This window comes from Meles meles, chromosome 11, assembly GCF_922984935.1.
Source record: "Meles meles chromosome 11, mMelMel3.1 paternal haplotype, whole genome shotgun sequence".
Classification (NCBI taxonomy): Eukaryota; Metazoa; Chordata; class Mammalia; order Carnivora; family Mustelidae; genus Meles; species Meles meles.
In genome coordinates, this window is record NC_060076.1 from 4,403,980 (window position 1) to 4,415,573 (window position 11,594).

The 11,594-nt window shown below is 55.9% G+C and overlaps 1 protein-coding gene across 1 annotated transcript in view; it reads left to right on the top strand.

Annotated features, from left to right (window-relative positions):
• The window catches only part of MED27 (mediator complex subunit 27), a 208,348-nt gene extending 198,576 nt beyond the window's left edge, over positions 1–9,772 (top strand). Inside the window, exon 8 of the mRNA XM_046022274.1 lies at positions 9,060–9,772. Within this exon, the coding sequence (XP_045878230.1) occupies positions 9,060–9,215 (156 nt within the window). The 3' untranslated portion in view covers positions 9,216–9,772. The remainder of the gene's footprint in view (positions 1–9,059) is intronic.
• Positions 9,773–11,594: the final 1,822 nt, after the last annotated feature.

An 11,594-nucleotide genomic window follows, 5' to 3' on the forward strand; every position in this document is an offset into this window, starting at 1 on the left:
TATACACGATGGAGTATTATGCCTCCATCAGAAAGGATGAATACCCAACTTTTGTAGCAACATGGACGGGACTGGAAGAGATTATGCTGAGTGAAATAAGTCAAGCAGAGAGTCAAGTATCATATGGTCTCACTTATTTGTGGAGCATAACAAATGACATGGAGGACATTGGGAGATGGAGAGGAGAAGGGAGTTGAGGGAAAGTGGAAGGGGAGATGAACCATGAGAGACTGTGGACTCTGAAAAACAACCTGAGGGTCTTGAAGGGGCAGGGGGGTGGGAGGTTGGGGGAACAATGTGGTGGGTAATAGGGAGGGCACGGATTGCATGGAGCACTGGGTGTGGTGCAAAAACAATGAATTCTGTTACACTGAAAAGAAATTTAAAAAAAAGAGAGAGAGAGAGACAGAGAAACCAGGGAGACTAACTTTGTGTCAACCATTAAAATCCAGAGAACCTGTTGACCCAGTCAGCTAAAGTGGAGACCAGTGGCTTGGGACCAGTGCCGGGGTGGCAAATGGCAGGGGAGCTGGGAGGCCCGCTGCATCCGGGAGCAAGGCATCGGGTCCCAGAACTGTCCCTTGGTGCCCCTCACAGAAAAGAAGGTGGCCATCACTGTGTGTGATGTCTTAGGCCAACCACCGTGACCTCTAGACCAGACCTACAAGGGGTAGTGCGTGACTTAGTCATCGCCCAGCAGCTCAGCCTCTGCTCTGTGCCAGGCGCTCCGTCCCAAGTGGGTACGTGGTGTTTCCCCTCGTCGTGCAGACCAGGAGAGGGTCTCACCCCACAGTACACCAGGGGCTGGATATGGGACTGACCACGTCATCGGGCCCTGTGGCTACAGAGCGGCAGAGCCTCCCGGCAGAGGGAAAGGGACCAGTCGCCGCTCTGCTGGGGTGTGTCTGCTGGCGAGTGCTCTTGGCCAGGGCTTGGGTGTCTGTCCCGCAGGTGCTTTCCTGCTGCGATGAGTGAGGCATTTACCTGTGCCTTCTGCCAGCCCGACTCCTGCTGATGAGCAGGCCGACCGGGAGGAACAGAGTGGAATGAGGACGTCTATGCAAGGTTGTCCAGATTTTTTTCCTAAACTAAATCGGGAATTGGCCTTTCGGTATCGAGTGATATTTTTCTACTTCACACCACTGACGGCGAGCTGCAGGCACGAAACGATGAACTTTCAGTGTTAATGTGCAAACTTTCCGTTGCATTCAGACTGTCAGAGTGCGGGCCTGATGCTAAATCGAGAGCCTCGTAAGGTCACCCTAGTTGGGAGGAGAAGAGACATCAGCCTCACCGCCAGGATTCTCACAAGATCCGGAACCTTGGCCAACTTGACGGGCGGCACCGTCGGGCCATCGGGTCTGTGGGCGAGAGGACCGAGCAGGACGGCTCACCTGGCTTGTCTGTGCGTCTCCGTGGGCACGATCTCCACTGAGGATGATCTCGGTGAACTTCCATTGTCCTGCATTTGACAGGAAAGGGTGGACCAGTGCCCTGGCACCTGCTCGGAGCTCCTCCAAGCCTGCACCGTTGTGCGCCTGGAAGATGAGCGGGAGCCGGGCGCTGTGGCCCAGCCTGCCTGCCGTCCGTCCTTCCAGTCTGTCTGCGTCTGCTCGGGGAGTAATTGGGCGTCACTCTCTAGGACAGGCGGGTTTCCTTCCCCGTCTCTGCCATCCTCTCCCTCTCTCATCCCCACCCCAGCTCCTTCAGTTAGTGGAAAGGAACCTCAAAAATCACTTTCAAGTTGAATTTTAAAATTGCAGGTTGGCTGCTCCCTGTCATTAGTGCTTGACGAGATAAACCTGAAAGTTCACGAGCACATCTAGGCAAAGCACCATCTCGGCAGCTTTCCGCTGATTACTCAGGAGCAGCTCCCGCCTGTCTCTGTGCTAATGGAGTTTGAAATTTCCACTGGAGATCGGCTGTCCTCTGGGACCGTAGGAGCTTGGGTTCGGTGTGAGCTGAACAGGCGGGTCCTGCCGGCAGCAGGCTTCATCGGCGCTGTGCTTGCCCAAGCCCGACAGAGGCAAAACAGTCACGTGTCCCTGGTGGGGAAGGGGGGGGCGGCGATGAGAGAGGCCATGAGCTTGGGAGCTGGCCTGGGCCACCAGCGAGCCTTGTTCCATAACTGTGCTGCTCCGTTTCTCCAGTTGCCAGCTGTCCGCTTGCTTTCTTAATTACTAGAGGAGTACGCGTGTTCCGTTTATAGAAAATTAGATAATGTGGATGAGCGAAGGAGAAAATATCCGTAATTCCCCCCAGCGCACGACATTGACCAGTCCGCTCCACCGTCGGCCTTCCCAGACCCTCCTACCCTCCTGTGGATACGTTTGTGCATGTCCATTTTTTGCCAAAAATACGAGCATGCCGCGTACTGTTTTGAAACCTGCTTTTTTCCATTTCACGAAGGCTACGTTGCTATGGCACAGAGGCCCCAAAATACAGCGGCTGAAAGAATGCAGACGCGTCTTCTCTCTCACTGCGGAGCTCCAGAGGGGCTGATTCGGCCCTGAGGGCGGCTCTGCTGCACGCGGAGATCGCGCGGATCCTGGTCTTGCTACGCTGCCCGTCCAGTGCCTGCCTGAGGACATGGTCCTCGGCGGGGTGGAGGGTGAGGTGGCCGGTCCAGACCACCTCCTGCTCCAACGCACCCCGCAGAACCGCGTGTCCCGCGTCCCTCGCATCTCCGTGGGGCTGTGGAGCGTCAGCGGCAGTTTCCTGTCACCCGCAGAACCGCAAGAAGGCCTGCTTCTCCTGTGCTCTCTCCTTCTTTTCTGAAGCCGTGTCGGAAGCGGCACACAGCAGGGGGACGTGATGGACAGATCGAGAATCTCTGAGTCCCTCCCTGGAGAAGAGCTGGCCCGGTGGGCCTCCCGGCCAGGAGCTTCCGCAGCGGATTCTGTGTGAGAGACGTGAACCCCCAAACCCTTCGTTGTGTTACATCACCGAGATTTCAGGGGACGGAGGTGGTTTTAAACAGCTGCCGGCTTTATTTACCCCAGACCCCATCTGCACACGCTGGACGCAGGCCACAGGTAGTAAATACCGGATCGATGGCAGAGGTCACTGCTTCCATCGCTGCCGCGTTCGTTAGCTTGAGTCCAGATCGTCTTCGCTCCGCACAGAAGAGGACCGCATAAACGCCGCCGCCGCCTGGCTGTTGCGCTCCCCCAGGGAGAGCCGCCCTATCAGGCCTTCCCTGACGGTTCTCTGTGGAAGTGCACGGGTCCCCGTCCCTTCCCGTCGCCTCCCTCGGTTCCTCAGAGCATCCCTGGCCTTGGACGAGCGGCGTATCTTGTCATTCACACTCCCCACGGGAGTGTCTGGAGGGCAGGGACTGGGTCTGCCTCGGGCACTGCTCTGTCCTAGACAGGGGGCCCTGGGCCAGTCCCTTGATCCTCGGAGCCTGCATTCTTCATCGGGGAGTTGGGCCGGTGAATTTGGCCTTCCAGGTGCAGAAGTCTTACAAGTGACCACACCAGACAGGTGTTGTGCACCTACTGGGTGTACCTACTGGGCGCGAGGGATAGTTGACATGTCCCTGGGGAGCGGGCCCGATGGCACAGACGACCTTGTCAATGAATCATTGCAGGCAGGAGCGTGGACGCTGTGGGGAAGTCGTCTGTGTGGGGCCTGTTCTGTCTCCTGCCTTGCCTTTGTGCCTCCCTCCTGTCTCTTCCTTACCACCAAAGAAAAGCCTCAGAGTGGGGCGCCTTGGTGGCTCAGTGGGTTAAAGCCTCTGCCTTCGGCTCGGGTCATGGTCTCAGGGTCTTGGGATCGAGCCCCACATTGGGCTCTGATCAGCAGGGAGCCTGCTTCCCTTCCTCTCTCTCTGCCTGCTTCTCTGCCTACTTGTGATGTCTGTCTGTCAAATAAATAAAAATCTTTAAAAAAGAAAAAAAAAAAAGCCTCAGAGAAGAATCCAGAAGTTTGACGGCAGTGCCAGGGGATGGCCTGCCCCCTGCAGACATGGCAGAGCAGCCTGGGCTGTGCATGGAGACCATCTCTTAAGCACAAGAGATTTAAGACACCATTTAGAAAATGCGAGTGTTCAGAGAGAATGTCAGAAGCCCAGACCACCGCCCCGCTTCCCAGTCCTTCTGCATTTCTGTGACTGTGCCGTCTCTCCCTGCCTTGATTAGAACCGGGTCCCTTTTTTTGCCGTGGCCTTTTGATATTTGACTTTGCACTCGATGCCCCTAAAGCTAATCGGCGCTGGCCTTTCATTTCCAAAGGGTAGTTGGTCAAATTAATGATTGCTAAAAGGCCATAGTTAATTTGCTGTCCTTCCTGTTTCTTTCCATTAGTTTGCAAACCAGCAAAGTTCAAGAAAACTTTTGAGCATAAGAGTAGGGATCTAATTAGGAAGCAGGCAGGTAGTTCTAAACTTTTTCAAAAACTTAGGGGCCGTAGCCAAGGGAGGGCCAGGAGACCGTACCAGCAAGAGAAAACCAGTTCACTGCGTGGTCAGTTCCTGGCCGTGGGGCTGATGCACCGACGCCTGGGCAGCCTTTAAGTGGCTGAGCGTGTGATGCCGTGTAACTTGTCCTCAGCGAGGGACCACAGCCCGGACTGTCCGGCCAGACCCCAGGGCGCCTTGCTCGGTCCACGGGGAAAAGGGCTGAAGGCACTGAGGACAAAAGCAGTCCTGCCGGACGCCTTCCTTCTCGGAGCAGAAGTACTGACGATCAGAAGCAAGCGGGATAAGGTTAACAGTTTGCACGTATCCGAAGTGACCCGCACCTCGCCGCGTGCAGGTTCTGGGTCCTCACGAGCCTCAGCCCAGTGATACTCCGTGCCCCGGGCCACCAGGCCCCACGTCAGCGATGCCATCCTACCACGAGCCGTGGTGGTGACTGGCACCTGCCCCGTGAGAGCACATGATGACAAGAATCCAGACCCCACGCTGGGGTCACCCCTTCTTGGAATAAACTAAAACTTCGCCTTGCCTTTGGGGAGCCCCGCTGTCTCATCAGTCCACGTGCTTCCACTAGATTGGGTCCGCCAGTCCCCCCTTTCCGCCCCCAGCCCAGAGTAAGGAAATCCTGGCCAGTCTCAGTCCCAGAGCCGCCCCCCCCCCCCACACGCACGTACACATACGCGTGCACACACACTTGCTGTGATTGGCTCAGGGACAGCACACTATGTAATCTAGCCGAAGGTCTGCAGTTGTATCTTCCTGGGGAAGAGGAAAGTGGCCACCATAATTTCTACTGAACTCGAGCAGAGGGAGTTGCGACAGAGCTAGGTCCCGGGGCGGGGGCAGCCTCCCTCTGCGAGACGGTAGCTCACACCAGCATGGCTCCGGCCGAGGGGGAGAGAAAGGGAACATGCCTTTTCTTGCAGTGCCTGTTGTCATGCTTCACATCATACCAGTGAGCAAAGAAGAAAACATTTACAGGGCCCCGATCCATCTTCTAGATCAGGCAGTGACGGATGAATTTGGAAGTGAAAGGCCATCAGTTGGCACCTGGCGAAAGGAGGCACTGTGTTGGGTACGTCCGCGCTATCACCAAGGGTCCAGCCTGGGTTCCGTCTTTGCCCAGAGCCTTTTTTTTTTAAGATTTTATTTATTTATTTGACAGACAGAGATCACAAGCAGGCAGAGAGGCAGGCAGAGAGAGAGAGAGGAGGAAGTAGGCTCCCTGCTATGCAGAGCTCCATCCCAGGACCCTGGAATCATGACCTGAGCCGAAGACAGAGGCTTTAACCCACCGAGCCACCCAGGCGCCCCCAGAGGCCATTTTTTAATTTGAGATTTTTTTTGCCCTCTGGAGAGGCTGGGAATGAGAAACCGTTTTCTTTTCAAACCCGGCAAGTTATGGCTCTTTTACATTCCCTTTCAATTGTCTTTAAAAAAACTGGAAAGTTTCCTTTTTAACCCACCCTTCCTCATGCATTTTGCTGTCAGCAGCGCGAAGAAATGAAGCCACGTTTTCAGCCCTGTGCTGCGAACCTCTGGAGGCTACCCGAGTCCCCGGGCAGGTTTCCGGGTTCCCCCAGGCCCGGCGCTCGCGCTTACCAGCACCACACACGGAACAGAGCTCCCCTTCCTCTTGCTCCCAGTAGCCTTCCCCTTGCTCCCCTCTGAGCCCTCTCCGGGGGGCACCCTCGAGCCCCCACCCCCCCCCCCCGGCTTCTGCCGCGCAACCCCCAGCCCACGATCTCCCAGAGACACTATCGTCCCAGAGACGATGCCACTGTCTCTATTGTCGCCCACTGCCACTCAACAACCCCCCTCCCCGTTTCGTGCTTCATCCCCCCGTTTTGAGTGTGGGCTGAGCTTAGTGACCTGCTGCTAGTGAAGACAGGGAGAGGTGCAGAAACCCGGCAAGCGCCTCCTTAACCCTCAAGGTCAAGGTCGCCAGAACCAGCCGTGGTGAGGCTGGGCTCTGACGGCATGGAAAGTCCCCCTCTGTGGGACTCTTCCCCAAGATCTACACGCCCATCTGATCTTGGGAAAACACTCAACAGCCCCAAACTGAAGGGCATTTTACAAAATACTTGACCGCTACTCCAAAAAGTGTCAAGGTCGTGAAAGACAAGGGAGGACAAAGAGAAGCTGTCACAGATGGACGGAGACCGAGGACACACGGCCGTACCCCGGGTGGGGTCCCAGAGCAGCAAACCAACGCTGGCAGGAAAAGAGGAGAAACCCTACAACCTCTGAGGGTGAGCAGCAGTACATCAACGCCCGTTTCTTTCTTTTGATAGACGTGGTCACTGGAAGACGTCAGTATCGGGTGAAGGGTCCATGGGAACTCTGTCTACTGTCTTTGCAGCTCTTCAGTAACCCGAAAACTGTTTCTAAATAAGAAAGTGCGGGGCGCCTGGGTGGCTCAGCCGGTTGGGCGTCAGGCGCTTGGTCTCGGCTCAGGCTCTGATTTCCCGACGGCTCCGCGGGAGTCAGCTTCAGATTCTCCCTCGCCGCTCCCCCGACTCGTGCTGACTGGCTCTCGCTCTAAAATCAATTAAGTCGAATCTTTCTAAAAATAAATCAATGAAAAGGGTGTTTGTTAATTCGGTGTTTGGGAATCTACAACCACATATTGCGCTCACAGATTTCCAGTGTGGGCGGGCTTGGCTGGGAAGACGCAGCTCCGCTGGGCGCTGCACCCCAGGGGACCACAGGGACCAGCGAGGGGGGCCCCTCCAGGGCTTAGAGGAGCTTTCCTCAAGGAGACTCACCTGCATGGCTACAGAAAGATGCAGCCATTGGCTGGGGGCTTTGGGCCTCAGCTTTTCTGCGTGGGCCCCACTGCCCCGTGGAGCTGGGTCCCGAGCGTTGGCAGCCCAAGAAAACCAGGTAGACGCCGTATCATCTTCTACGCCCCAGCTTCAGAAGCTACACAGCATCACTGTTAGCCAGCCAGCCTCTAATGGCCCAGAGTTGAAGAGGGGACCCACGTCCCCCACTGTGATTAAGAGGGACACCTGGGCATCTGCCTTTGGCTCAGGTCGTGATCCCGGGGTCCTAGGATCGAGTCCCACATCGGGCTCTCTGCTCAGTAGGGAGCCTGCTCCCTCTCCCACTCCCCCTGCTTACACGCTCTCTCGCTGTGTCTCTCTGTTAAATAAATAAATAAAATCTTAAAAAAAAAAAAAAAGGGGGTGTCAAGAGTGTGTGACCTTGTTTGAAAACCAGAACGGGGCACACCCTTCTCTTTCCCTCCTCTTGCTGTGGGATATGGAACTGCAATCTTGGACCGCGAAGTCGTCTTGGGAATGCAGGCCACACGTGCCGAGCAAGACAGAGCCAACTTGGTGTCTGATGGCCCCGCAGAGCTCCATGGCCCTGTCTGCACACCCCCAGGCTCAGATGAACGAGAGGAGGAAAGTCTGTTGTGGAAGCCGCTGCTCCTCGTCTCTGTCCCTGCCGGCCCAACCCCATCCTCACCAACACGCCCCTCTTCCTGGCTTTCCTGGCCCTTACCGACCCCATGGGACGTGTTGTTTTTATTCCTGGGAGAGTTTGATCAGAGTCTGACTCTGTTACCTACCCCAGGCGGTTCTAAGCGCACAGTGGGTATACATTGCGAACCTAAGCTTTTTTTTACGGCTTGTTTCATGGCTAACTGGGGGTTCAGAGCAATGGACAATCTTTCCCACACTGTGGAGCCCAGGGTCCAGACTGAGGGCGGCGCGGAGCCGTATGCACAGCAAGACTCAAATATGAGGGTGCTGAGGGCATGCCGGACTGCAGACTACTTGGATCGGTCGGGGTGAGTTTGGGTTTTTTGTCTAGATAAAGGTTAGCATTTTTACACTGTGTAGCGTGAATAGCGCCATGACTGAAATGTCACAATTTACATGACTCATTCCATGTCCTTTTAACACTCTGTCATGTTACGTTTTGCCCCTTCCAGGCTGGTTCACGCTCCCTGATCGTCAGTCTCCCCCTCCCCCACACCACACGCAGGGCAGTGTCGTGTTCTGACCTGAGACCTCCCTTTGGTTCGCGCTGACTGTATTCGAACTTCAGGGCATGCCAGAGTCCCCTGTCTGCCTTCCCAATAGCCACACTTCCATCCTTTCTTCCAACAGAGCTCTCCATTTGAACCTGGGAAAAAGACTTCCTATCCCAGCTCCTTTACAATTAGGAGTGGCTGTTGAGATGTGACTCTAGTTACGTACAACTCCTGGGAGGTATTCCTGAGGAGGTGATGAGAGGAGGGAGGTCATTTCTGCCCCTTCCTCCTTCTGCTGAAGTGTGGACGTGATGGCTGGCACTCATGCAGCCATCACGGACCGTGAGGCAGAAGCCACATGCTAAGGATGGCAGAGGAGCCTGGCCGGCTGGCGACTCTGACATCCATCGCTAGTCGTCTTTTGTGTGGGAGACAGCTAGGCTACCTTGTTGAAGCCACCATTGTTCTGGCTCTTGTGTCATGGCTGAATTTGATCCTAATTTATATAAGGATTTCTGATGGAAGTTGGCTTTTTTAAACAGTCCTCTGTATGACTTGTTTCCTTGTGTCTCTTTCTCACCTTCCCGAGGAGCTAATTGAGAGTCCCAGTTAATTGCCTTTTTTTGTTCTTGTGTGCGGTGTTTGTTGCAGGCACATGGAAGGCCCAGCCTGCGCCGAGAGCTGTCCTCCTCCTGCGTGCTGTTGGCTGCCGTCCCCAAGATCATTAACGCCCTGATTCCATCAGCCTCTTTGAGACCCGCACAATTTCGGTGTCTGCTGGTGTTTAACACTGCTAAAGGTTATTGAATCCATCTTTAGTCAAGAAAAGCGATTTAATGAGCATGTTTCTGCCTTATGATGAGACAGTGGCTGCACGCGTGGGCTCTACGCTCCAGTCAGCCCCGTGGCTGTCCAGCTCCTCCTCGCCGATTTAATTTCTTGGCTGGTGTGGGGCAGATAGAGCAAGCTGGCTTTTGCGTGTGTTCCTGCCAGCCCCCCCCCCAGCCCCTCATGCATTTTTCATCTCAGCTCCCTACTCCCTCTGCCCTGAGAACAATATTGATCGCCTGATTAAGCCGTCACGTCACAGCAAACACCAGGGCCCCCGCTCCTCCCTCCCTGCCAGGTGTGCCTCGCTCACACATCACAGTGGAGAGAAGCCTCCACAGCCCCCTACCGCTGACCTCGGCATCCCCTGCCCTTATTTCGTGGTATTGGGATAATCAGCAGATGAGCTCACCCGAAACCAGGTCCTCCGCACCTGTCATCTAACTAGAGTACTTTGGGGCTTTATTTTTAAACCAAGCCTCTGAAGATCCCCTTGCAAAGTCCACTTTAAAATGAAATTCAGGGGGCGCCTGGGTAGCTCAGTGGGTTCAGCCTCCACCTTCGGCTCAGGTCATGATCCCAGGGTCCTGGGATTGAGCCCCGCATCGGGCTCTCTGCTCAGCAGGGAGCCTGCTTCCCCCTCTCTCTCTGCCTGCCTCTCTGCCTACTTGTGATCTTTCTTTCTCTCTCTCAAATAAATAAAATCTTTTAAAAAATAATAAAAATAAAATAAAATTCAGTATTATCTACTGCCGTGTAACAAATTGCCCCCAAATTTAGTGGCTGTAGGAACAAACCTGGAGAACGTCACATTTTCTGTGGGTCAAGGATTCAGGACCGTCTTTGCTAAGTGGTTCTGCCTTCGAGGGCTGGAAGTTTCCATCAAAATGGCAGCTGCAGTCCCCGGAAGGCTTGGCTGGGGCTGGGAGATAGGGGTCCACGCTCACCCGCCCGGCCGTGGGCAGGAGACCCCAGTTCCTCACCAGGAGCTTCTACAGTGTCCTGCTGGCATGCAGCGGGCCTCCCCCAGGGCGAGGGATCCGAGAGAACAAGCAGGACCCCACAGTGACCTGGTGTCACCTAGTGTCCCTGCCTCCTCCGTCACCTCCACCTTCAAACAGCGTCTGCCCCACCCTCCTGGGCTCCTCCTCTCCCGGCCGAGCTGCTCCTTCCCCTCCCAGTGCGGCCCGTGCTGCAGGTGGATCCTGCCTCTCCCTCCCCAGCTCGCCGCAGTGCCCGCCAGCACAGCCGGGGCCTCCCCCGGGCACTGAAAGGCAGGGACCATCACCCATGCGTCCCCAGCATCTCCTCCGGGGCTGGCCTCTGGTGGGTCCGTACCAACTGAGCAAGGGAGCCCTGAGTTTGCCAATCGCTCTGGCCTCGTGGGCGCCCTGTAAAACCTCCCTGTGTTCGTCTGCTCCTAGGGGAGCAAGAGAGGGAAACTGTTGCGGGGTGTGGAGGGATTTGGACACCAGCACGAGGAGCTTGTTCCTGACTGTGCCCCCAGCTTCCTGGAAGGGCCCGAAGGGGGCCCAGTGTCTGCCCGGATTCAGGGTGGAACAGGGAGGCACCTCTGCTCCCGGTGGGGTTGGTCTTGGGTTTCCGGGGCTCCAAGCCCGAGGACGGCCCAGCACAGCCCCCCAGCTCCCTCTCTGCGGCCCTTCTGCAAGTCCGTGCTCGGGAAGGCAGCTCCTTTTCTGGAAGCAGAGGCTCAGAGAGGGCTGGGACCATGCCTGGGCACATTTACTGTGCTCCCCGCCCCGGGCTGCCCGGCATATTCCGGATCGCCCACGTTGTCCTAAAGGGAGACACAGAAACAGAAGGACCTCATCATCAATTCGCCCATAATCAGTAGCTGCTTCCCAGGTTCTCACAGGAGCCGCCCCTCTTCCCCTGAGATGGTTCCCCGAAGCCCACATCGATGACTCCCCATCTCCGCATTTCTGTCACGAGCCCACTGGCCCTCAAGTGCAGCCGCGAGCCATCCCTGCGCGCCGGTTCTCTCATGGCCAATTTCAAGGTGTTAATGGGAGGACGGAGTGGAATTCACTTAAACAGCGTCTCCCTGAATGCCTTCACCAAGCATTTTGCAGCAAAGTTCTTTGATTTCCCGGCCACCCCCCGCCCCACGCCCCCCACCGCCGTGTCCTTTCCCACCGTTACTAAATACCAAGAGATATTCTGGTCTGAGTTCCCACTCCCCCAAGCCCTGATTCACACAGTTGTATGTGCTGGGGAGTATGAGACTTGTCACCCTGCCGCCCGTGAACTCGGATGGGCGGGAGACACCGACAGGAGCACCAGGAAGGAAGCTGGCATTTGAGCTCAGAACAACTTGGCTCTGCAGACATCACCAGA